Raw genomic sequence first — 25,719 nt, forward strand, 5'->3', positions numbered from 1 at the left:
GGCTGAACCAGAACTGAAGGCCGAGATCCTGGGTCCCAGTCCAGCTCCTTTTCATACCGCTGCTGCCTCTCTTTGGTTAAAGCTCAAACCTAGTTATCAACCCATCACACCTTAGTAAATATCGGTGCATCTACAGAGCAGAACTCTAAGGGGAGGTAAGGACATAGGACAGGTCAGCTATGATGGTGGGGGAAGGGGAGCCGTCTCAGGGACCATGTGCCCTCCTCAGCTCTGGGGTCCAAGGGATACTCACTGCTTTTAGCCAGGACAAAGCTGCCGCACTCCTGGGAGTGGTTGCCCGAATGGTCTGTCATGTTGACACTGAAAACGTCGTCGGCCATGTATTGGAGCACATCCATGTGGCACGTGTACTCTGCATGCGTGGCATTGTGGGTGGACCAGCAGAGGCTGCAGGAGGTGACCTCGTCCTCCAGTTCTCCATATGAGTCTTGCCTTCAAGGACAGAGCAGCCGGTTATGGCTGGAAGCCAGCGGGGCTCAGGGCACAGGGCCAGGACCCCAGCCCAGAATCTTGGGGCTGGGAGGGAGTTGAAGTGGTGCTGGGGGGTCACCTGGTCGAATTACCCCTTTCCCCGGGAAGATACTCCTCCCCTGAAGTAGCCCTGATGGATGGTGTCCAGGCTCGGCTTGTATGCCTCCAAGGGACCGGGAACTCACTACCTCATTTAAGGACAGCAGCTTTTAACTTTGGAAATTTGGGCCATTCTTGCCTGGACTGAGCCTAAATCTGTCCCTGTCAGTTCCATCAGCTGTATCACTGTCCTACAGAAAGGGTGCTAAGCATTTCAGTTCTCCTTCCTGACCTCCTCTGTCCAACATCTGCTGAATACCTAATAAGTGCTTGTGCTCAGGGCCAAGATAAGAGCCAAATGAACTTCATCCCCTGCTTTGGGTGAACTACCAGGGAGGCTACTGGTATAAGGTTGGGGGGAAATGCTCTGGCTTTTTAACTGCCAGTGGGCAGAAACAGTGGGTTTTGAAGTATGTATAGGAGTTCACCGGATACTTATTTCCCTACCTACATCTTCAGGCTGTGAACATGACCACCCTTGAAGGCTAATATGGATGTGTGGACTCAGTTATTTGCTAAATATTTGCTGGAATAGAAACTTCTGCTGAATAAAGTCTCTCTAAACCTCTTGCACAGCAGCCAGGAGGATCTTTAAAAACTGCCTGTCACCCCCATGCGTAAAACCCTCGGGTGGCTTCTCATCACCCACACAATAAAAGCTGGCCCTGGGCTTCCCTGGTGGCGCAGTGGTTGAGAGTCCGCCTGCCGATGCAGGGGACACGGGTTCGTGCCCCGGTCCGGGAAGATCCCACATGCCGCGGGGTGGCTGGGCCCGTGAGCCATGGCTGCTGAGCCTGCGCGTCCGGAGCCTGTGCTCCGCAACGGGAGGGGCCAAAACAGTGAGAGGCCCGCGTACCGGGGGGGGAAAAGAAAAAAAAGCTGGCCCCCTTGCTTACCTCTCACCTCCTTTGCTTGTTGTTCTCTCTCACACTGGCTCACTCTGCTCTGGCCCCACTGACCTCCTCGCTATTCCTCAGACTCATTAGTCTCTCCCTACCTCAGGACCTTTGCACTTGCAGTGCCCTCTGCCTGGACTGCCCTTTCCCCAGCTCACTGGCTGCCTCCTTCTCACCCAGAAAGGCCTGCCCCGACCATCCTGGCTAAAGCAGACCTTCTCCCCATGTCACTTGCTTTCTACCCCAGGGTCAAGGTTCCTGGACTTCAAAGCACTCATTATTCTCAGAAAGCATCCTGTTGGTTGTTTACGTTTTTCTTGTCTGTCTCCCCAGCCACTCCCCACCTGCAGTAAGTCAGCTCCGGGACCAGCTGGGACCTTGTCTGTCTTAGGCTCTACTGGGCCCCCAGTGCCTGCAAGTGTCTGGCAAGAGCTTAATAAATATGTTCTGAAGGAGTAACTGAATGAACGAACGAATTGGTGATGACAGAATGAAAGCCAGCTGTTCTTTATCCTGATCAGCACATTGACAAAGACTCTCCTTGACCAGGCTCAATTCAGGCTCCTCAGAACCCTTTCCTCAACTAGGCCCTGACTTTGGGACTCCCAAGCTCATCTCTGCATTGTCTAATTTTAGCAAGAATCCTGCTAAGTCATTTTAGCCAGAATCTTCCATCCTTGACATCTGATCCAATTCCTCATCCTCCACCACCCCCAGGTGATGTAGGCTCACCCTGGGCTGCCATTAGCAAGAATCCCCCATTAGCTGGAACCCCCCTTACCCCTGATGTTTCCTCTTAGTATTTTTCCATCCATTGACCTGCTCCTTAGCTATAAATTCCTAATTTTCCTTGTTGTATTCGAGTTGATCCCAAGCTCTCTTCCCCACACCAAAACCCCACGCAGCGGTCCCTACACCCATCATGATGGTCTTTTTTTTTTTTAAGAATCCCTTATATATTCTTTTTTTTTTAAATAAATTTATTTACTTATTTATTTTTGGCTGCGTTGGGTCTTCGTTTCTGCGCGCGGGCTTTCTCTAGTTGTGGTGAGGGGGCTCTCTTCATTGCGGTGTGCGGGCTTCTCATCGCAGTGGCTTCTCTTGTTGCAGAGCACAGGCTCTAGGTGCGTAGGCTTCAGTAGTTGTGGCACGTAGGCTCAGTAGTTGTGGCTCATGGGTTCTAGAGCACAGGCTCAGTAATTGTTGTGCACGGGCTTCGTTGCTCCATGGCATGCGGGATTTTCCCGGACCAGCGCTCGAAACTGTGTCCCCTGCATTGGCAGGCGGATTCTTAACCACTGAGCTACCAGGGAAGCCCAATCATTATGGTCTTGAATAAAGTCTGCCTTACCATTCTTTAACAAGTGCAATGAAAAAGTTTTCTTTAACAATAGGGACCCATGAATCTTGGAGTCAGACTGCCTGTGTTTGAATCTCAGCTCCACCATTCACTGGCTGTGTGACCTTGGGCAAACTGCATAACCTCTCTGAACCCTAGTGTCCTCGTTTGTTAAATGGGAGTAATAATTGTGAGGATGGGAAGTGATGGTTCATGTGAAGTGTAGCAGGATGGCAGGCATGTATTCAGTGTTCAAAAAAATCATGTGGCAGTCTGGTCATCCTGGGGTCTCAAAACCACAGTCTGGCCTGTGTGGGCAAGAGAGTATGGTCTTTGGAGCCCTGCTCGCTGGACAAGTCTCGTGAGTCCTGCATGGACATCTGTAAGGTAGGCACAGTGATTCCCAGCTCCCGGTCCCAGATCACAGTCAGTGATTCTCAGCTCATGGTGAAACCAAAAGCTGTTGGTGAAAGGGCTGAGAGAGCCCCCAGAAGTGGCAGCCATTATTTTTATTGCTAAACTACCTGCCAGGCACACAGTAGGCCCAACTCCGTCTGTGGCCTCTGGCAGTCCTGCCCCACCCCAGCCCTCCAGGGCTACCCTGAATCGCATCCCCGAGGCTGGCGAGGTCTGGCCACTTACCAGGTGAGGGTGAGCGTGCCAGGGTGCGGGGCCCATGTCTTCAGGATGCAGGTGACCGTCTGGATGTAATCGGTGTAGCAGACGAGGTCTGAGCAGCCCCAGGCTGGTGGGTCAAGGGACACAGAGACCTTGGTTGGGGTGGGGGCTGGTCGGGGTCAGCAGAGCTGATCGCCCCCTCACCCTCTTGAGGATGATGGGAAGCAGGGGTCCCAGAGCCAGGATGAATATGATGACCCTAGGGCCACTAAGATTAAGGCCTGGAGCAAGGGGGTCCTTGCCACCTAAGAATTCTATTTTTGAGCCCCCAAAGTTGCGAGGTTGGCTATGGAGACAAGACTCTCCTAACGAGAAACATCATAAACTAAGCGGGTCCCCACCCAGCGCCCTCCCCACAAGCCCTGTGTCCAGACACCAGGTCAGCATCCCTCCTGGCCGGCCTCCCTCTCAAGGTGGTGTGTCCTGAACTCCCCGGTTGCTGGGGGAATCTGCACATCCTGAGAGAGGGATTCGTGTGGTCAGTGAGAGACCACGTGCTCCCTCTGCTCCCCGCAGCTGGTCCAAGACAGGACATGGACCTCGGTGACCTGGCAGTGCTTCGAGGGAGCAAGAAACCTTCAGAAAACTGAGAAGCCCTTGGATACTTTTGCCAAGATGTCTGTATTATCCTACTGCCCAAACCATCACCACCACCACCAACCACGTGACACAGGTATGGTCCCCCTCAGGCAATTTTATTGCAAGATTTAATACTCTCCCAACTCCAACGTTAATTGCTTTACTTTGTTCTAAAAATGTTTGACAAAATCCAGTTAATAAGTTTTAGTTTAGTTTAGTTTTGTAAGATCAAGTGCCAACGCTGCTATTCCCCCTGCCTCCACCGCCCACTATTTACCAGAAATTTGTTCCCCTTTTAAATGGATTCATTCTTAGTGGCTTTTTCCTATTTTTCCTTGACTAATGAAGACCCAGGGGTTAGCAGTACATTCCTCCTGGGTCTCCATCTAGGTCAGAAGCTGGATTTGTAGTCAAGAACACTGTCACTGGAAACATCCTTTATGTCTACTCCCATCACATTTAACAAATGAGAAAACTGAAGCTCTGAGACTGGGCTACACCTCTTGCCTCGCTCTTGGTCTGGGCTCAGGAGACCCAGGAAAGGCAAAATCTAATCTCTGCTAGTTCTTCACATCCACACACATGGCAGACACCGCTAATCGATCATGGCACTCACTCCCTTGGGTGTGGCCTCAGAATCCTTCTCAACACAGTTGAGTGGCTCCAGACAGCCACTACCAAGGGATCTGAGATGTGGAAATGAATCCTGTTGTAGGAGGAAGTTTCCCTCGGGGAGGAGCACGGGGCCTGTCGGTGGACACAGAGTGGCCCGTTCAGATACTTTGTGGAGAAAAGAGGACTGATTTTGGTAGGACCAAAACCCATGTGGCTGTGTCCTCTCTGAGTTCATCGTATCCTAGTCGTTCTCTTTCAGGGCTCCAGAACTTGGGAGAGGAGCTGCCTTTCCTAGGTAGACTCAAGGCCACCAAGGGACAGGGTTTGTCCCGAACTTGTAATGAAACATTGGAGAGGGGACAGTAGTCCCTGAACTAGTGTGGAGGTGGCATCAGGGACCAGAGGGAGTAAAAACCCTGTCACCGGTCACTACCCTGAGCCCTGCGCAGAGAGCCCCCGGGCCACCCCCCACCCCGCCCAGGGCTATCACAGCATGCAGGAGGCAGTGGGAGCCGTGAGAAGTGCACACGTGACTCACAAGTGCTCTGAGTCGCTATTTGTAAGCTGGAGACACTGGCCCCTCAGACGGGGTGGGGAGGTATTTAGATGATATCACGCCAGTGCAGCCCAGGAGGCCTGCATGTGGCACTCACCCAATAAAAGCAGTTAAGACCACGGGAATCAGGCAGATTTGGGAACCCGTCGCAGCTCTGCCACTGCCCGGCTGTGTGGCCGTGGACCTGCCTCTCACCCTCTCTGAGCCTCACAGGCTGTCGGCAGAAGGGAATGAGGATGCTCAGCCCCCGGGACACAGCAGGGGCTTGTTATTTGTGCTCACGGGGTGGGGAGAGGCAGCGGGTGACCCAAAGGCCCTTTAGAGGCTAGGAAAGGATTCTGACCACTCAGAAAGGGAAAATAAAGGAGACTGACATCTGTTTCCTGATGGAACTATTTGAGGCTTTGGGTCTTTCGGTAAAAACCGGAGTGAAATGCTTATGAGTCAGCACAGCGACGGCTGAGGGCACACCTGTCCCCAGGCCAGCTCCCATTCGAGCCTGTGTGCTGTGTCCCACCTCCTCTGGGAAGGCTTCCTGGATCTCTCAGCCCTGACTGCGCCCCTCAAGTCTAACACCTGGCCTTTCCCTGCTCGGGTCTCGAACATCTCTCCCTCTGACTGCAACATCTTCTGCTCCTCGGGGGCTTCCTTCTAAGGCTTTGGCTACTTTTGTCTCCACAGACACTCTCCCCACCCAGGGAATATGTGTGCTGGCAGTGGATCCAGTGATTGTTGAGAAACATCTCCTAGGAGATGAGGAGAAACTGTGCTTAGATCACAGGCAGGACTTCCTCACGCTGAGAACTGGGAGCCAGCCAAGGCAGAGAGAAGAAGGATGAAGTCCCTCATCCTCCCGCCCCGCTTCCCTGGCCAGCGAGACGTGGAGACCAGGACTCACTTCTGGACAGTGGAGCTCTCTGGTGGGATGGGCTCTAGCTAATGCAGAGATGGCTACTGGACTTGCGTCGGCCGCAAGTGGACAGACGCCACAGACTCTGACCCTGTGGCCTCTACCCTGCCCTGGAGCCCACAAGGCCAGCCCGGCCGCTCTCCACCCTCATACCACGGGGCAACTACTTACCCCCCTGGAGCATCAGCAGGAGCAGAGGGGCAGCCCAGCCGCAGAGCATACTGCCTGCCGGAGCCTGGAAGAGACACACAGGGAGAGGGTGGGCCTGGGGCCTGGGCACCAAGGGGCCCTGAACATCCTCCCTCTGGTTCCCATCCCTCCTTTGGAAGACTTGCCTCAGTTTCTTGGATTTGCTTCTGAGAAACAAGAGTTTGAGGAGCCCGTGGCTGCCCCCAAGGATTCCTGTCCCTTAGAAGTGGCTTCTTTGCCCCCTGGATCCCTCCCCGCTTCTCCCCGCTTCTGCCTGGGCCCCCAGCACCATCACAAATGAGGGGGATGTAAAGGGGGAAGAGCTCGCTGTTGGTCCACCCCTGCTAAGCCTGTTGATGTAGCACGATGTGTGCATGTTTATCCATCTAGATAAGAAAGAGGGAGGCAGGGAGGGGAAAGTGGCTTGGAAAGTGGTATTTGACGGGCAGAGATCTTGAGTCCTCTTTCTTACAAAACCCCCATGTTGATGTTAGCCCAATTAATTGGCTTCTTAATGAGTAGCAAATCCAAGATTAGCCCACAAAGGAGACAGTTCCTGCATACCTAAGATAAGTTTAGCCCAATAGCGAGGGTTCCTACCCAAATACAGAGCTCCCCCGGGTTAGCCCACCAGCAAGCACGGGGGAACCCAGCTTGACCACACGAAGGTGTCCTGGACACCCTGATCTGCATGAGATGGAGAAGAGACCTCTTTGGAGACCAGAGCCAGCCTGTCCAGGAAGCGCGGACTTTGGTACCTTGGGCAGAAGAACAACCCACCAGGCTGGCAATGCCAGGCTCTTGCTGGTACTTTGTCCATTGCACCCCCAGCTCTGTGTCTACTTGGGGAGGTACCAGCCAGAAGCCAGTGGGTCCCAAGAACCCTACCTAGATAGATCCCATGGACAGGTGTGTAGCTGGAACAGGAGCCCAGAGGGCTGACCCGTGCAGGGACCAGGTCACACACATGGCTTCTTCTGGACACCATCCCTGAACCCGGCTTCCCCCAGAGCCTACTCTGGCCCCGCTGGGAGCTTCCTCTGAGCTCCCAAACAGGTCACCAGGCAGGCAGTGGTGCAGGGCATGGAGAGGTTCAGCTGTGTGGCTCTCGGCTGGTCACTTCCCCTCCCTGAGCCTTAGAAGTAAAGATGGTAAAGCCTGCTTCCAGGATTCTTGTGAGGATTCAAAGCCTCCACTTATAGAATCACTGGGCCCCTGGCATAGCCCCTGGCACACAAACACTCAAGAAACAGTGATGGATACAGGCTTTTAAAGCATCAGAATGGACGGACTCCCTGAGTGATCTACCCAAGAGGTCCCCAAATGTCTCATTTTCCAAAAGTTGGCCATATTTGTAGATCATGTGTACTATTATTTATTTAATATATTTTCTATAAACAGACCCTATTAAAAATTTAACTCCAACTTCAACCTAAGCAATAATGCACATAGTTGTGTATTTTTTCCCTATAGCTGTGTATCATTCCCCAGTCAATGATTGTAAAGCATCTGAAACAGTGCCTGGCATATAGCAGATGTTATATAAGTGTTTCTTAAACAAAGCAATCAACTTACCATAAAACAAAATGCAGTGAAATGTAAAAACTAAATACAAGGAAAACAAAAGACAATAATTGAATTTTAGTGAGATACTATTCCCTGCTTAAGACTCTGATGGGCTTCCCTGGTGGCTCAGTGGTTAAGAATCCGCCTGCTAATGCAGGGGACACTGGTTCGAGCCCTGGTTCGGGAAGATCCCACGTGCTGCGGAGCAACTAAGCCCGTGTGCCACAACTACTGAGCCCGCATGCCACAACTACTGAAGCCCGTGCGCCTAGAGCCTGTGCTCCGCAACAAGAGAAGCCACAGCAATGAGAAGCCCGCGCACCGCAACGAAGAGTAGCCCCCCCCCCTCGCCACAACTAGAGAAAGCCCGCGCACAGCAACGAAGACCCAATGCAGCCAAAAATAAATAAATAAATTTATTTAAAAATAAAGACTCTGATGAGTTGGAGATCTAGTTTGCCTTTGTTTAAAAAGGGAGATTAAAGAGTATTAGAGAGGTGTTGAAGACATACTAGCATCAAGCTGAGATTCTCACCCCCTCCCTCATCAGAGGACAGAAAGAAATTTGAAAAAGGTCTCACTCTCTCACTAGGGGGTCCAGGGATATTTAACACCATCTTAAACAAGCCACTCAATTCTGGGAAACATCAGCCTTGAATGATGACGTCTTCTCCTGTTTCCACAGCACCAAGTAGGAACACCTCCCGGTCCCACTACCCTCCCTGCCCTGAATCCACCCCTTATGGGGCTTCCCACTCAGCTGACTCCTGAGGGCAACAGCAACTTACTCCCCAGATGCACCCAGACCAGCAGGTGTGCTTCCTGAGTGAAGGGCAGAGGGTGCCTTGCAGCCTCCTACAGAGCAGTGAAGAACACCTGGCTTGGAGTCTGCCAGGTGCCAGCTGTGTGACCTTGGGCAAGTTCCTGACCTCTCTGATTCTCTGTTTTCTTATCTTTGTTGTAGGCACTAAATGCATCATTGCATGTGAAGCATTCCAGCGCAGTCCTGGATGGGATGGAGCCCTAAATTGGTGCTTATCCACCAGGCTCCAGTGCCTAGAAATGATTTCTGAGGTTGTGGTCCTTCAGACTAAAAGTTGGCCAAATTTCAGGAGAGTCTGGGGATGTGGAGAAGATTGGGGGGAGGAAGTCAAACGGAAGCAGGTACTATGGAGAACGCAAAGTGCTTAACTTCACAGTCAACAGAGAAATGCAAATGAAAACCACAATAACATGCCATTTAAATTTTATCAGATTAGTAAAAACTAAAGGTCTGACGACATCACATGTTGCTGAGGATACAACGTGATGGGAACTCGTCTCATTTACAGCTAGTGGAGATGTAAATTAATACAACTAGTCTCCTCATTTACAGCTAGTGGAGATGTAAATTAATACAACTAGTCTGGAAAATAGTTTGGCACGGTCTAATAAACTTGAACAAGTGTTTACTCTAAGACCCAGCAATTCCACTGTGAGGTATACTACCAAGGAAACACTGGCACGTGTGTACAAGAAGCACAGGCAGAAATGTTTATAGTGGCATTGATTTTAGTATTGAAAAACTGGAAACAACCTAAATGTGAGAATGAATCATGGCTTCACACAACAAAGCAAACGACTCTCACAGAAAAGCAACAACAACAACAACCAAAACACCCACAGAGCAAATGACTCTTTCTGAAGCAAAAGAAAGATTAGAAAAGAACACAGGCATAATAACACCATCTGTGTCACACTTAACACCATGTAAAGCAGCTCTATATATTGTTTGGGTGAATATACATGTGTCCTGAATATAAAGAGAAATCCAAGGGAATGAAAAACATCAAATCCTGAATAGCGTAGACAAGGAAGGGATGTGATGAAGTGAGGGTCTCCAGGGGTCTCAACAGTTTGGTAAAACTGAGTGAAGCTACCATGGGTGTTGATTATGTTTTTCTTTATACCTTTTTGTATGTCCAAACTATTTCATAACATTTTAAACGTAAGTGAATCTTGGATTTATAAAATAAAATGTGAAGGGGGACTTTCACTTCTGGCCATGATGGAGCTGGTATCTGAGTAACCCTCTTACTAAGAACAACTACAAGAGGAGAAAAAAAAACCACTAGAAAGCATGAGAAAGCAACCAAGTTAGATAGTACTTGAGAGGCCAGGGTGCCAGAGAGAAGGAAAATGTGTTGAAATTCTGCATGCAATGTCCCCTCAAATAATTTGCCAAGTCACTGCAGATGAGTTACATTCCAGGAAACCTAGCAGAAAGCATCTGGTAACAGGCTAAAAAGCTAAGAAGAGATTTTGTCAGTTTCACAATGCTAAGGAAAGAATCAGAGTCTAAGAAAAATGGGCCCTGATAAATACCCAGTTATTCAGGAAAGGCTATGCCTTGGGAATAAGAAAAATCAGAAATAGTTCAGTCTTCACTGCATCAAGATGATCTGCCTATATGCCATATGTCTGCTAGAAAAAAAAATTAAAACCTATCTGGAAAAACAGCTTAATCTAAAGCCTCCATACTTCCCATACACAATGTCCAGCATTGAATTAAATTGATAAGACAAACTAGAAAACAGTACCAAATGACCAAAAGCCAAGAAGATAAAACCAAAGCAAAACCAGAAACAGACCCATAAGTGATTCAGAAAATGGCCTTATGAGACAGGATTTAAAATAACTATGATCAGTATGTTCAAGAATTCCACCAGAAATATGGCATCTATTTAAAAGTAGAAACTCTAGAGCTGAAAAATTGACATTTATAAGAACTTAATAGATGGATAAAGGAACAGATTAGAAAATCAGAAGATAGGATTGGTGAACTGAAAGATTGGTAGAAAATGAACAGATTGAAGCATGCAGAGAAAAAATGTCTAAAAATACAGAAAAGAGCAAAAGAGACACATGAGACCTTGTGAAAAGGTCTAACATAAATGTATTTGGAGTCAAGAAAAAGAGGAGAGAGGATAACTCACAAGCAATAATAGAGATACTGGTTAAGAATTTTTCAAAACTAACAAGAAACCTTAAGCTACAGATTCTAGTTCTACAACCACCCCTCCCCCACCGCCCCAAAACAAATACAAAGAAAACCACATCTAGGCACATCATAGAAAAACTGTTTTAAAAATTAAAGACGGAGATATACTTAAAATCCAACTTAGAATGTTATATCCAGCAAAAATATCATCAGAAAAAGTAGGCAAGCTCAATACGATAAAGGAATCTACTAAAATCCCACAGTTGACATCATACTTAATGATGAAAAATTGAAAGCTTTCCCTCTAAGATCAGAAACAAGACAAGGATGTCCACTCTCGTGACTTTTATTAAACAAGGATGTCCACTCTCATTGTACTGAATGCCTTGGTTCTAGCCAAGGCAATTAGGCAAGAAAAAGAAATAAAAGGCATCCAGAATGGAAAGAAAGAAGTGAAGTATTTCTGTTTGCAGATGATATGATCTTGTATATACAGCATCCTAAAGAATCCACACCAAGAAAATAAAATGAAACAAAGCAAACAACCAAACAAAAACTGTTAGGACTAATTAGTGAATTTAGCAGGATTACAGGATACAAGATCAATATACAAAATCAACTGTATTTTAATAACCTAGGAATGAACAATCTGAAAATGAAACTTTAAAAGTGATTTCATTTACAATAACATCAAAAAGAATAAAATAGAAATTTAACTAAAGGAGTGCTAGACTGGTACACTAAAAACTATTGTACAAAACATTGTTGAAAGAATAATGGAAGATCTAAATAAATGGAAGGATATCCCATGTTTATGGATTGGAAGACTTAATATTGCTAAGATAACTCCCCCCAAATGATCTACAGAGTCAAAGTAATCCCTATCAAAATCCTAGCTGGCTCTTTTGCAGAAATTGACAAGCTGATCCTAAAATTCATATGGAGATGTAAGTGGCCAGAATAAACAAAATGATCTTGAAAAAGATGAACAAAGTTAGAGGACTCAGACTTCTCAATTTCAAAGCTTACTACAAAGCTACATTAATCTACACAGGGTGGTACTGGCTTATTTATACACATATAGATCAATGGAATAAAACTGAGAGTCCAGAAAAAAGGTTATACATTTACATTCAATTGATGTTTGACAAGGGTGCCAAGACAATTCACTGGGGGAAAAGAATAGTCTTTAAAATAAATGGTGGGGGGGCTTCCCTGGTGGCGCAGTGGTTGGGAGTCCGCCTGCCGATGCAGGGGACACGGGTTCGTGCCCTGGTCCGGGACGATCTCACATGCCACGGAGCAACTGTGCGCCACAACTGCTGAAGCCTGTGCGCCACAACTACTGAGTCCATACGCCGCAACTACTGAGCCCGCATGCTGCAAGTACTGAAGCCCGCACGCCTAGAGTCTGTGCTCAAGAGAAGCCACCGCAATGAAAAGCCTGCACACCACAACGAAGAGTAGCCCCCACTCGCCGAAACTAGAGAAAGTCTGCGCACAGCAACGAAGACCCAATGCAGCCAAAAATAAAATAAAATAATTTAAAAATTAAAATAAATAAATAAAATAAAATAAATGGTGCTCATACAACTGGGTATCCACATGAAATAGAATGAAACTGGACTCCTATTTCACACCATATACAAAAATCAACTCAAAATGTATCAAAGACCCAGTACGAAGAGGAAGAAGTATTAAACTCTTAAAATAAAATATAGGTGTAAATCTTCAGAACCTTGTATTAGACAGTAGTTTCTTAGACATGAAACCAAAAGCACAAGCAACCAAAGGAAAACAGATATATTGAACTATTTCAAATTTTAAAACTTTTGTGCTTCAAAAGACACTATCAAGAAAGTGAAAAGACAATATAAAGAATGGGAAAAATATTTGCAAACCATATATTTGTTAGTGTTCAGAATACATAAAGAACCCTCAAGATCTAAAAGACAACCCAATTTTAAACTGTGCAAAAGATCTGAATAGACATTTTTCCAATGAGATATACTAGTGACCAATAAACACATGAAAAGATGCTTATCATCATTAGTCATTAGGGAAATGCAAATAAGGACCATGGAGTGACACCACCTCACACCCACTATTTTTAAAAATGGAAAATAAAAAATGTGGGTGAGGGTATAAGGGTGGAACCCTTATACATTGCTGACGGGAACGTAAAATGGTGCAGCCACTATGCAAAACAGTTTTACAGTTTCTCAAAAAGTTAATATAGTGTTACCATATGACCAAGCAATTTGACTCCTAGGTATACAGCGAAAAGAATTGAAAACTTTGTTCACAAAAAGACCCTTCTACACAAATGTTCAGAGCAGCATTACCTATAATAACTCTAAACTGGAAGCAACTCAAAGGTTCATTAACTGATGAATAGACAAACAAAATGCAGACTATGCATACAATGGAATATTATTCCACCATAAAAATGAATCAATTACTGATACATGCTGCAACATGGATGAACCTTGAAAATTTATCCAAAGTAAAGAAGCCAGACACAGAAAGGCACATATTGTGTGATTCTGTTTATATGAAGTGTCCAGAATAGGCAAATCCATAGACAGTTAGTAGATTAGTGGTTGTTAAGGGCTAGAGCTTTGGAGGGAGGGGGAATAGGGAGTGACTGCTAATGGGTATAGGATACTTTTGGAGCAATAAAAATGTTCTGTAGTTAGATAGTAGTGATGATTGCACAAATTTATAAGTATACTAAAAACTACTTAATTGTATACCTCAAAAGAGTGAATTTTATGGTATGTGAATTGGATCTTAATTACAATTTTTTTTAAATGAAGGCAAAATAAATCTTTATTTTTTATACCAAAAAAAAAAAAAAAGCTGAGAGGATTTGTCACCTGTAGACCTGCATCAAAAGACATATTAAAGTGAATTTTGGGGGCAAAAGGAAAATAATCTCAGATGGGAAGCAATTTACTGTAGGAAGGAATGAAGAGCAATAGAATATTATAAATATAAATAATATTGATTGCTGAAAATAATAATGATCATATCTTATGAAGTTGAAACAATATGCAGAATTAAAATACATTACCATGATACCCCAAAGATAAGAAGGGGTGAATAAAGTTAAAGGTCACTGTATTGTCTGGGAAGTGATAAAAATACTAATATAAAGGTAGACTCCAAAAGAAAAAAATCAATTACGCATGCTGTAATCGCTAAGAAAAACACTAAAAGAGTTACAAAAGAAAATATAACAAACTAATAGACAGGAAACATAGATTAATAATTTTTAAAACTTTATTCATCTAGGAAATGGAACAAAGAAGGAAAAGGAACAAAGAATAGATAGGACAAAAGGAAAACAAATAGCAAGAAGTTACACTTAATCCCAAACACCTCAGTATTTTTATTAAATGTATGAACTAATCACTGAAATTAAAGACGTAACCTTGAAACCAACACTTTTCATTAAAATAAAGTGAAATTATAGTTTAATCTCATAAATATACTTACAAAAATTGTAAACAAAATATTAACAAATCAAATCTGATGATATATACAGAAGTAAATTATATAGCCTTATCACATGAGGTTTATTCCAAGAATACAAGGGTAGTTTGACATTTGAAAGTCAGTAATCTATTTCACCACATAAACAGAATAAAGAAGAAATTTTATACAATAATTTAATAACTTTTAATACGACATTTAATAATTTGCAACACTCATTCATGATTTTTCAAACACTCTCAGGAAACCAGGAATAGAAGGAGCGCTCTTAATCTGATAGGGAGCACACACGCATGCGCACATGTGCACACACACACTATATACAACTAACATCCCTAATGGTCAAATATTGAACACTTTATCCTCTAGGGCAGGACAAAGGTAAGAATGTCTTGTACTGGAGGTCCTAGTCAATGCAATAAGGCAAGAAAAATAAGTAAATTTATAAATATTATAAAACTATAAGGATTGGAATGATATTATCTTAAAAAGTCCAGATACTTAACAGATAAACTGTTAGATAATAACTGTTAAACAAGGGCACTGAATTTGAGACTAATATAAAAAATATATTTCTAAAGATCAACAAAGTTGACAAACCTTTAGCTAGACTAAGAAAGAGAAGATTCAAATAACTAAAATCAGAAAAGAAAGATGAGGCATTACAACTGATGCCACAGAAGTAAAACTGATTATAAGACACAACTATGAATAATCATACAGCAACAAATTTGATAATGTAGAAGAAATGGATAAATTCCTAAAAACCTGCCAAGACTGAATTATGAAGAAATAAGTAGGCTCTAAGTAGACTGCAAAAGCAACAAAAGCAAAGATAGGGAAGTGGGACTACATCATAGTAAAAAGCTTCTGCATTGCAAAGAAAACCATCAACAACATGAAAAGGCAACCTACTGAGTGGGAGAAAATATTTGAAAATTATATATCAGATAAGGGACTAATATGCCAAATATATAAAGAGCTCATACAATCTGATTTTAAAATGAGCAGAAGATCTGAATAGACATTTTTCCAAGGAGAACATACAGATGGACAATAGGTACATGAAAAAAATGCTCAACATCATTAATCATCAGGGAAATGCAAATCAAAATCACAATGAGATTTCACCTGACACTTGTTAGAATGGCTATTATCAAAAAGACAAGAAATAACTAGTATTGGTAAGGATATGAAGAAAAGGGACCACTTGTGCACTGTTGGTGGAAATGTATTTGGTGCAGCCACTATGGAAAACAGTATGGAGGTCCCCCAAAAGATTAAAAATAGAACTACCACATGATCCAGAAATTCCATTTCTGGGTATATACCCAAAGGAAATGAAATCAGTATCTCAAAAATATATCTGCACCTCTATGTTCATTACAGTATTATTTACAATAATCAAGATATGGAAACAAACTAAGTGTCCTTCAATAGATGAATGGATGAAGATGATGTGGAATATACATACAATGGAATATTATTGAGCCATGAAAAATAATGAAATCTTGCCATTTACAACAACATGGATGAATTTCGAGGGTATTATGCTAAGGGAAATAAGCCAGACAGAGAAAGATAAACACTGTATGATCTCTCTTATATGTAGAACCCAAAAATAATAATAATAAATAAGTTCATAGATACAGAGAACAGGTTGATGGTTGCCAGAAGAAAGGAGTGGGAGGTGGGAGGAGTAGGTGAAGGGGATCAAAAGGTAAAAAGAAAAAAAAATGTGGTGCATTACTGAGCAAAAACAACAACAAAAAAGCAGCAAAAAAAAATCTTTTTAATGTATGTACTTGCAATGAGAGTCTTGTTCAGTGTAGTTAAATTTCATGAACAGACTATTACTCCATAAATCATAATGTTACACCGACACTGAGTATTGCATTTATTCTAGCTTTGCCTATGTCTTTTCATTCAAAGAGTATGCCAAAAGTACACAAAAACATGTTTTCAGCAATTTTATAAAGACTGAGTAATGCTGCAGAAACTAAAATATATTGCAACTTGAATACAATGCATTTTCTCTAAAAGCAATGACACAGCTTATTAAAATACTCGCTTTGAACTTTATATCACCATCACTGAAACTAGGGAGAATTTTAAATCATAAAATAAACTATCAGTTATAGAGAGGATATTAATTTTACATAGCAATGTATGATTCTGACAAATTTACCTTTACAAAGTAGAATGTAAATTAAGTAACTTTGTAGAAATCAACTGATACGTGATTCAGTATCAACATTCATATGTTGATACTGAATACTAATACTAATTTTGACCTCTATTTTAAGAAGAACCAACTTTGTTTCATTTTAAGAAGTCATAAGCCACACTGCAAAATTTATGTACTATTTTCCTTATTTAAAAAAATTTTTTTTAAGTATGGAGAAGTAGAATATGTGGTAAACAAATCATACCTCTTGTGTCCTGGTATCTTCCCAGATAGCTTATCAAAAGGGAAATAAATACTTGCACAATTACCTTGTGCATAAGTCTAAAATCTATAAAAATATGCATCAGGCAATAATAGATTAATATACTGAGGTGTCAGATAAATTGCCAAATGTTGATGAAGATAGCTCGATTGATGGAGTAAACTACCTTCATTAAATTGGGGTATGTTTTATTGTTCTCAAAAAAGGAGACAATAATAGGTCACACTGTAATTCCATTTTTTTCTCCAGTGGAAGTACCTTTTGAATTTAGAAATTTTTTCACTTATAAAAGACACAAACAGGGCTTCCCTGGTGGCTCAGTGGTTGAGAGTCCACCTGCCGATGCAGGGGACACGGGTTCGTGCCCCGGTCCGCGAAGATCCCACATGCTGCAGAGCGGCTGGGTCCGTGAGCCATGGCCGCTGAGCCTACGCGTCCGGAGCCTGTGCTCCGCAATGGGAGAGGCCACAACAGTGAGAGGCCCGGGAACCGCAAAAAAAAAAAAAGACACAAACAAAAAGACAAATTGAAAAACAAGAATGGAAAAGAAACTGAAATGGGAGATTATATCTATATCTGTTATAGTTTCCTTCATATAATTATATATTTTATATAATTGTATATAAATATATAATATGTTAAACTATGTATATAATTATATACAACATATAGAGAGAGAACTCCTACAAAACAATTATAAATAAATAACCCAGAACTCAATTTGTTTTTAAATGGACAAAAAGCTTAAGCAGACACTTCCTAAAAGAGGACATCCAAACAGCCAACAAGCATGTTAAAAAGGCTTAAAATCATGACTTATCAAAGAAATGCAAATTTATATCCCAATATGATAGCACTACACATCAGCCTAGAATGACTAAAATGAAAAAAATTTCCAAGTGCTAAAAAGAATATGAACTAATCAAAACTCTCAATCTCTACTCAGGTTTCTCTGAGGAGTGTAAATTGGTACAACCACTTTGGAAAACTTCTGCTGAGCAGGAGACCCAACAATTCCATTTCTAGATTATGCACCAAAGAGCAAAATGTACATGTACATAAGCAGACATGTACTGGAGTGCCCACAGCAGCATTATTTACCTCCCCAAACTGGAAAGAACCCAAGTTCTTGGTTCCCCTGTATCTTCTTTCGCTCACTGATGATTCAGGAATGGGACTCATTCAGATCCTTAAGCCGGTCATCATTTCCAATGTGACCCGGGTGGGGACTGGGGTTTGAAAGTGAACGGTGAGGGGTGTGGTAAAATTAAAATGGCCCGTTTTCCATAGGGACCAAGAAGACATGAGGTTGTTGAAGAGGGACTCCCCAGCGGTGCCAGAAACAAGACCAAACAGGTCACCAGAAGGGGAAGTGTCAAGACTGAGGGACTTCCCGAGACGGAACACAGAAGAAAGGGCTCCTAGTTTGTCCCTGGTCTCCAAGGACTTCTGCTCACCTGCCCTCCTCCTGCCCTCCTCCCTGACCTCCCTGCCTCCAGCTGTGGCCCCTCCAGCCCAGTCCTCATTCCAGCTATGTCTCTCCACGGCTCCCCACTGCCCTTCAGAGAAGACCCCAAATTCCTCAGCCCAGCATTCAAAACATGTCAGGATCTGCCCCTCCAACATTCCCTTTGTCCCTAGTCTTCATCCCGGACTCCAGGTTCTCCAGATCCCCGACATCTGGACATCTTCACAACATCCCCATTCATCTGGTTCTCACACCTTCGCACGTGCTGTTTCAGCCACCGGAACTGTCTGCTCCCCCTGGCTGTCTACCAGCTTCCTACTCAGGCTTCAAAAGCCAGTTCAAATGTCATCTCCTTTGTAACTCTTTGGCCTCTCCAAGACATGAGTCACTCCTTCCTCTGGGGTCCGTCCTTCCACCAGAGCACACTGCTCATGGTGTTTTTGGCAACATTCTGAGCAATTTCTAGGTGGGAACCACGTGTTGCTTGGTTACTGCTGAATGGCAGTGGCTAACCAGTGCCTGACAAGACAGTAGGTGCTCAAAGCATTTGTTACTTGAGTGACTAAACGCAAGAAGATGCTTTCCATCATAATGGATTTTGAAGCTTACCCTCAATGTTGAAACCCATGTAGACTGTACACTCCAAAGATAAATCTTATTCTTTTTGACTCTTCTTTCTTAAATTCAGCACACTGAGGATCTGTATGCACTTGATAAGGATAAAACTCCAGAGCTCCAACATTTTTCCCCCACCTCAGGGTCTGTGCACATGCCACTCCTTCTACCTAGAACACTTTCCCCCTCTGCTTCTTTACTTTCTTATCCTCAGGTTTCAGCTACAGTGTTGCCTCCTTAAAGAGGCAACCTTCTCTGTCTAAAATGCGTCTCCCCTGCAGTTCTGGGTGCCACACACCCCTCTTTGTTTGTCTCCTTCTTGGCAACTGTAATATTAGGATTCGTTTAGCAAATGTTCCTGGTTTTGTGTTTATGACCTGTCTCTATCCTGAAGCATAGGCTCCCAGAGGTTGGGAAATTTACCTATTTTGTTCACGCGGCATCCCTCGTGCGGAGAACAGGGCATGGAACATAACAGATACTTAACAAGGAGCTGAAGAATGGTGAATGAGTGACAGAGGCTACAAATTGCTGTGTCCAGTCCAACAAGGAGCAAGCCCCAAGGCAGCCCCCAAGAGGTCTTGGTTTCTCCATCCACTTTGTCACTGTCCTCAGGAACTTCCCCCCACCCGGGGCAACACCCTCAGCTTTCAGGGTCTGAGTGATCATGACCGTTGTCATGAGATTAGCAGCAAGAAATTGTCATAGAGGGACGTTGGGTTGCCCAGGGTCACACAGCGAGTTCTTAAAGCGGAGCTCTCAGGCTGGGGAAGAACCAGCCTTGTGGCCCTGGATCCAGAAGGAGGCTCTGCCTCTAACTCATAATGGGACCTTGGGCTTTTCTTTTTTCTGGGCCTCAGTTTCCTCATTTGTAGAATGGGGGCAGTGGCCCTGGCCTGGCTGAGGGAGCGTAAGGCGGGTGCTGGGCACACTGTAGGTGTGCGAGTATTGCAAGTTGCCTTTTACATAGTTTGGGGAGGGGGCGGTGACAAAGGGTGGGTTGGGGGTGTCTGAGGACAGGTGTGCCAAGACCCTGGGATGACAGCTTAGTCAGTAGAAGCTGAACATGAGGGGAAAGGCCTGCCCAGCCTGTCCCACCTCTGAGCCTGTGGAACCTTCTAGTCCGTCTCTCTCTCCCAGCCGGGCCATAAATCCCTGTCCACGCAGCCTCTCCAAGCCTGACGGGCCTTTCCCTGCAGGAACTTCTCCAGCCTGTGCAACCTCCCCCAGCTGAGGCGCATGCCCCACTCCCAGCAAACTCTTCCTTCCTGTGCCATCTCTATTTGCCCTTCACTGTGCTAGGCACCCCCACCCAGACTGTGCAGCCTCCCTGGGCTCTGGTAGCCACACCTCACCCCAGCCCCATTTCCCCGCCCCCCTGACCAGGAGGGGCTGGCTGTAGGGCAGAGAAAAGAGGATGCTTCAACCAGGGCTGCTTGAGGTCATGAGGAGGGGCTGGGGGGCTGGGGTGAGGTGGGGGGCGGGGCTGGTGACCTGCTCTTTATCCCATCCTGGCCCAGCATGCCCCCATCAGCCTGCCCTGGCCCTGGCCCAAGTAGACTGGGGGTTACTGGTTCATACTGGAGAAAGCCTGCAGGCCCCCGTCCCAGGCTACATCATCAAGCCCTCTTGGCAGATGAGGAAATAGAGGCCCAGAGAGGCCCAGAGCCTTGCCCAGGGTCACAGAGCGAGGAGCGGCCAGGGCCTGAGCAGGGAGCCAGGCTGGTGCACTTGCCCCACCTCACTTGGGACGATATGAGTGGCCAGATCCTTCCTGGGGGCTGTGAGGACCCGCAGGCCAGGGCCCTTTTGCAGGTGGCCTGGCCATCGGGGGCCCTCAGAGGGACCTCTGCTCACACCCCGGGGAATATTGTCAGGTTGTTTCAGAAGTTCCAAGTTTACTCAGAGCTCTCATTTGAGCTGCCGTAAAAAGTCCCTATGGCCGGGCGCCAGGGTGAGAAGTGGGGGCGGTGCCACCTGTGAGCCATGAAGCGGGGGCTCCCCTCAGCCCCCCTTCCCCTGCCCCTGGGGGCTAGGGTGCCACAGAAGGCACGGAAGGGGAGAAGCGGGGGAGGAAGGGGCTGTGATGGGGGGGAAGACCCCCCCCGCGAGAAAGTGTTTGTTCCCTTGTCTTCACAGCTTTCTTTTCTCTGCTTGTACATGACTCCCCGGGTGACCCTAGGAATCCCCAGCCCTCTCAGAGCCTCAGCTTCCCCATCTGAGAAAGGGGGGAGTAGAATCATTATAGAATGATCATTTATTGAGGGCTGAGTATATGCCAGAAGCTACACCAAGTGTTCTGGGTAATAACAAGACGATTATTACCAATGATATTTAAAGTAAAACATAGTAGCTGCTATTTCTCGTGAGCCACTGCTAAGCTCTCTCCCCTCAAAATGGCACTGGCTCTGTCTGTGTACCACCGAATCCCCAGGACCTAGGACAGTGCTCAATAAATACACATTGAATAAAACCTCACAGTAAACCGAGATAGGCGTTCTTATTTCCATATAACAGATAAGGAAACCAAAGGTTCAGAGAGGTTAAGTGACTCACTCCAGGTCACACAGGTACTAAGTGATGGAGATGGTACTCGAACCTAGGTCTGACTGTTTTCAAAGCCCCAAATCACAATCGGTAGTGTGGTGATGAGCCAGATACAGGGCTCCCCAGCTGACTGTGGAGACCTCCCAGCTGCGTGGAGAAGTTGAGCCATAATTCTGGCCTGCCAGGGTTCTCAAGGCACTGGCTCCCCTCGCTGGGAGGAAGGATGCCCTTTCTTCCTTCCTTCCTTTCATTCATTTATTTATCAGGCCCCAGGGTGGTCCTGATGCTGTGGAGAAGCTGGTCCCTCCCAAAGTTTCTGGTGGCCTGCTTTACTTGTTCTATCTTCTCTTAAACTGGGCCCCTCCTCCAGCAAGCCCCCTTCCTCTGCCTATAAGCCCCTTTGGGCTCCAGTCCCCACCTCCAACCCCTTTCTCTTCCTTGATAGGCAGGCGGAAGCCTGCAGCATCTGGGGCACATCCTTTGTCTTGTTCACCTGCCTCTCCTGGCCCGGGGTCTTGGCCACGTCCTAACATAAGGGCTCTTAGTTTCCTCCACTGCGGGGATGTGAGTATCCAGACTCCCTGCCAGGTGTGGGGCGGACAAGACTAGGGCTTCTGCTGAACCCACCATGGGGAACAGGTGATCGGGGCTCCCGCTCTGGGGTCTGCCCAGCCCCCTTGATCCAATGCCCCTCTCAGAAGGTGCCCCAGGACTATGACTCTTGCTTTTCTGTTATCCTGTCCAGCAGGTTGCCACCCTGGGGTTCCAAACCCAGCTCTGCATCTTACGGTCACAGCTGACCTGGGGCAAGCTTCTCCTCACTGAGGGGCAGTCTCCTCATCTGTGAAATGGGCTGAATGAGGCCACCAGCCTCACCTGGTGTTGTGAAGATGATGGGAGAGCTTCACACGCCTGTTGCATGCTGAGCGCTGGCCCCGGGAGGACCAGAACCCAGGTGGCTGAGGGAGGTGGGACCGACTGCACGTTCCCGAGTGTGTCCCTGCACCTTCCATGGCTCTTGGAAACTGGCCTTTCTCCTCCACAGGCTCCAGCCTCCTCATGATGCAAACTCCCTTCCTGGGCAGGACCCCAGCCAGCAGCTTTGATATTTTCATTCCCTTGAATCCTCACAACCAGCCCTACAAGGACGGAGCTGCCATTCTCCCCATTTCACAGATGAGAAAACCGAGGCTCCACGAGGCTAGAAGAAGCAGAGAAACTTGCCCAAGTTCACCCAGCCAGGAAGCCGCATGGCTGGATTTTGAACCCGCCAGGTTTTCCCCACTCTACCATGTGCTTCTAAAACCCCCGCGCTTTCCCCCAGGGGAAAGCAGATGTCCTCCCAGGAGCAGCCCCTGACTTTTTAATGCCCCACCTGCCCTGGGTCCTCTGCATCCTAAGTTCCCCTCCAGGCGTTTACTCACCTGCTCCTCTGCCAGGAGTGTGTCTGCCTGTTTCTTCCTTCCCCCTTTTTTCTCCAAGTCAAAATTCAACCCATCCTTCAAGGCTCAGCCTCCTTGAGTCTCCTCATTCCCCTCTCCTCTGCACACACAGAACGGATTTGCCTCTCAGCATCAGCATATCCGCCGTGTTTTCAGAAGAAAGATGAGGAGACAGCATGTGGAGGGCAGGACCAGCCTCCAAGTCACCTGCCGACCCTGCTACGTACTGGTTGAGTCACCTTGGGAAAATTACTCTACCTCTCAGAACCTGTATTTATCTGTGAAATGGGCACACCAACGCATCTTAAAGGATTTAGATAAAATAAAGGAGATAAAACACAGAACCTGGTACAAAGTCGATGCCTCCCCACTTCCCCAAACAGACCCCGTCACACTCATGCCCACCCCTGCCCGGCTCAGCTGCCCAGAACCATGGTGACTGTCACATCATGTTCAGCCTGGAACCAGCTTTCCCTCCCCAGCCCCTGCCTTTTGGAGGCTGGTTTCCACAGCCTCAGGGGGTCATCTCAGCCATGCCTATGCCTCTGCCTCTATGTCCCTGGGGCCTCTTGCAGACCCACAGAGAGGCACGCCAGGCAGGTGAACTGTCCCCAGGTGTGATGAGGCCACAGGACCCCTGCATGTCTTCCTGGGCAGAGAAGGTACCTCCCCACCACCACCCCCCTCCAGAGCGGTAGCTAGAGGTGAGTTACCTGCTGTCCTACTTCTTTCTCAGAAATCCATTCTCTCTGTGCTTCGGGCAATCCGGTGGGCTTCCAGGGGACGGCAGCTGGGCTTGGCGTGAGGGATGGGGGTCTGGGAGAACAGGCAGGGGACTGGGGTGGGAAGCTGTAACCTGCCCCAAGTCAACGACCAGACAGCACAAGACCTGTCACCCAGACGGACGGCAGCTGGGCTCCGGGCAGGCGGGCCACGCAGAGGCAAAGGCAACCATCAGTCACGTCCCAAGGAGGTCACACACGGACAGAAGACAGAGGTTGCTGGGCAGGGACCGGTCAGCTGCATGGGGGATGGACTGACAGCAGGCAAGGGCTGGCCCGCCAGTCAGACAGGAGAAGCCAAGCAAAGAGGTAGCTGGCCGCCCAGGCAGACAGACAGACAGCCGTGTGGCTGTCAGTCACGCGCAGGGAGAAGCAGGCAGACAGTCGGACCCCGAGCCCTTCGGTCGTTCAGCAGAGAGACGCCAGTGGGTCCGCCAGAGGCGATGCCTGCCATCCCAGCCCCACCGCGTGCTCAGGGTGGGGAGGAAGGGGAGGATGTGGTGAGCCGCTCCCCAGGCCCCGCCCACAGAGCAGCCGGCTCCTCCCCCAGGGAGCGAGAAAGAGGTGGGAGGGGGCCCGGCCCCAGGGCAAGGCCCACTGCTCACCAAAGGTCACCCGCTAGGAAGACATTTGGGGCCACCGGCGTGACGTTTGCCTCCTGCGGACGGGTGACAAGACCCCCACAGGCCTCACAGTCTTGACCTTTAAGGCGGGCAGGGGGGCGGTGAGCCGCCGCCTCTCCCAGCTGTGGAAACTGAAGCTCCGAGGGGGGAGGAGGTGGCACAGCGAGACCCGCGAGGTTCCCAGGGGTCTCAGCTCAGAGAGAAGCATGAGAGCCCAGAGACCTGCCCAAGGTCCCATGGAGAGGCAATGGCCCCTCTTCTGGAGTTTGCACGCTGGCCGGCTTCACTCCTCTCGCTGCCTGCCTGGCCCAGCAGAGGTCTGAGTTCCGGACCCCCTCCCAGACTCCCTGAGCCTTTTTCCTTTGAATCCGGCTTCCTGCTGCAATGCTGCAGGGAGCAGGATGCTGTCTCCGTGCCTTTGAGAAGACAATCCCTTGGGCATGTCACATCACCCCTCTGAATGCCTCGCTTTGCCCATCTGTCAAATGGGGAGACCTAGCCGTTTTACACATGGGAACTCAGGAAGAAAATAGAGAAAAGAAATTCTCAAGAGAATTCTTGTCTTGCTGACAAGCCAAGGGCCCGTGAGAGGGTCAGATGTCTCTTGCAAACACTTATGAAACCTGGGGACAAAATTCAGCAAGTTCACACCCAGCAAGCCTCAAAGAGCTGGTGCTATCACAACTACTACGATTAGTATCTTGCATTTTTTAGGCACTAGGTGATCTCATTTATTCTACAAACCCTGTGAGGCAAATAAGATTATGACTATTTATGTTACAGTGGGAGAAACCAAGGTTCAGAGGGGTGACATGTCACACTAGCCAAGAAGTGTCAGAGCTGGGATTTGAACCTGGGTGGATCAGATTCCTAAGGCTGTGGAAATGGGCCCAAACACTTCATCCTTGAAATGTTACCAGGGTGGATGGGGGCTGTTTTGTGCTGTTTTAATGACACAGGTTGGCTCAAACACACATGCCATCTCTCCCCAGCTGACTCAGTTTTGGGAAATAATTTGCAGCTAAGCCACATGACCGCTCCAGAGAAAAAGAGAAAGCATCTTGTTATTTATTCTTTTTTTTTTTTTCTTTTTCTAGCTGTTTCTGAGGAACTTGGTACAAATTCCCCTGTGGCCGATTCAAAAGATGTTTGCTCTAAAGAGATTCTCTTCCTCACAACCAAAATAACTTGTATTCTCTGGAGCACGTTTCTTGAGAGGAAGCCAGCTTTTCTTTGTCTCTTGATCTTCAGGGTGAGTTTTCTGATACCATGGTTGAAAGATCAAGAGAAGGAGTAGTTAAAAAAAAAAAAAAAGAGCTAATATTTGCTGAAAGCTGATTCTGTGCCAGGGTTTTAAGGACTTTAAAGGTGTATCACCTCACTTAAACCTCAGAA

At 46.7% G+C, this 25,719-nt stretch overlaps 1 protein-coding gene across 9 annotated transcripts in view; it reads right to left on the reverse strand.

Annotated features, from left to right (window-relative positions):
• IL21R (interleukin 21 receptor) overlaps positions 1-25,719 on the reverse strand; it is a 58,657-nt gene that overhangs the window by 7,952 nt on the left and 24,986 nt on the right. For 5 of the 9 annotated variants that reach the window (XM_030763663.2, XM_022588472.2, XM_022588474.3 and 2 more), the window contains 3 exons: positions 6,336-6,399; positions 3,469-3,571; positions 254-453 (listed from right to left, as the gene is read on the reverse strand). In XM_030763663.2, the coding sequence (XP_030619523.1) occupies positions 254-453; positions 3,469-3,571; positions 6,336-6,384 (352 nt within the window). In that variant the 5' untranslated portion in view covers positions 6,385-6,399. Of the gene's footprint in view, positions 1-253; positions 454-2,475; positions 2,759-3,468; positions 3,573-6,335; positions 6,400-22,901; positions 23,286-23,632; positions 25,586-25,719 lie in introns of those variants that run through there. The other 4 variants (XM_089895995.1, XM_022588466.3, XM_022588471.3 and 1 more) reach the window with 4 other exon arrangements.

The sequence above is a fragment of the Delphinapterus leucas genome, chromosome 15 (assembly GCF_059928025.1).
Source record: "Delphinapterus leucas isolate spDelLeu-1000000601 "Yukka" chromosome 15, BTC_Dleu_Yukka2, whole genome shotgun sequence".
NCBI classification, from domain to species: domain Eukaryota; kingdom Metazoa; phylum Chordata; class Mammalia; order Artiodactyla; family Monodontidae; genus Delphinapterus; species Delphinapterus leucas.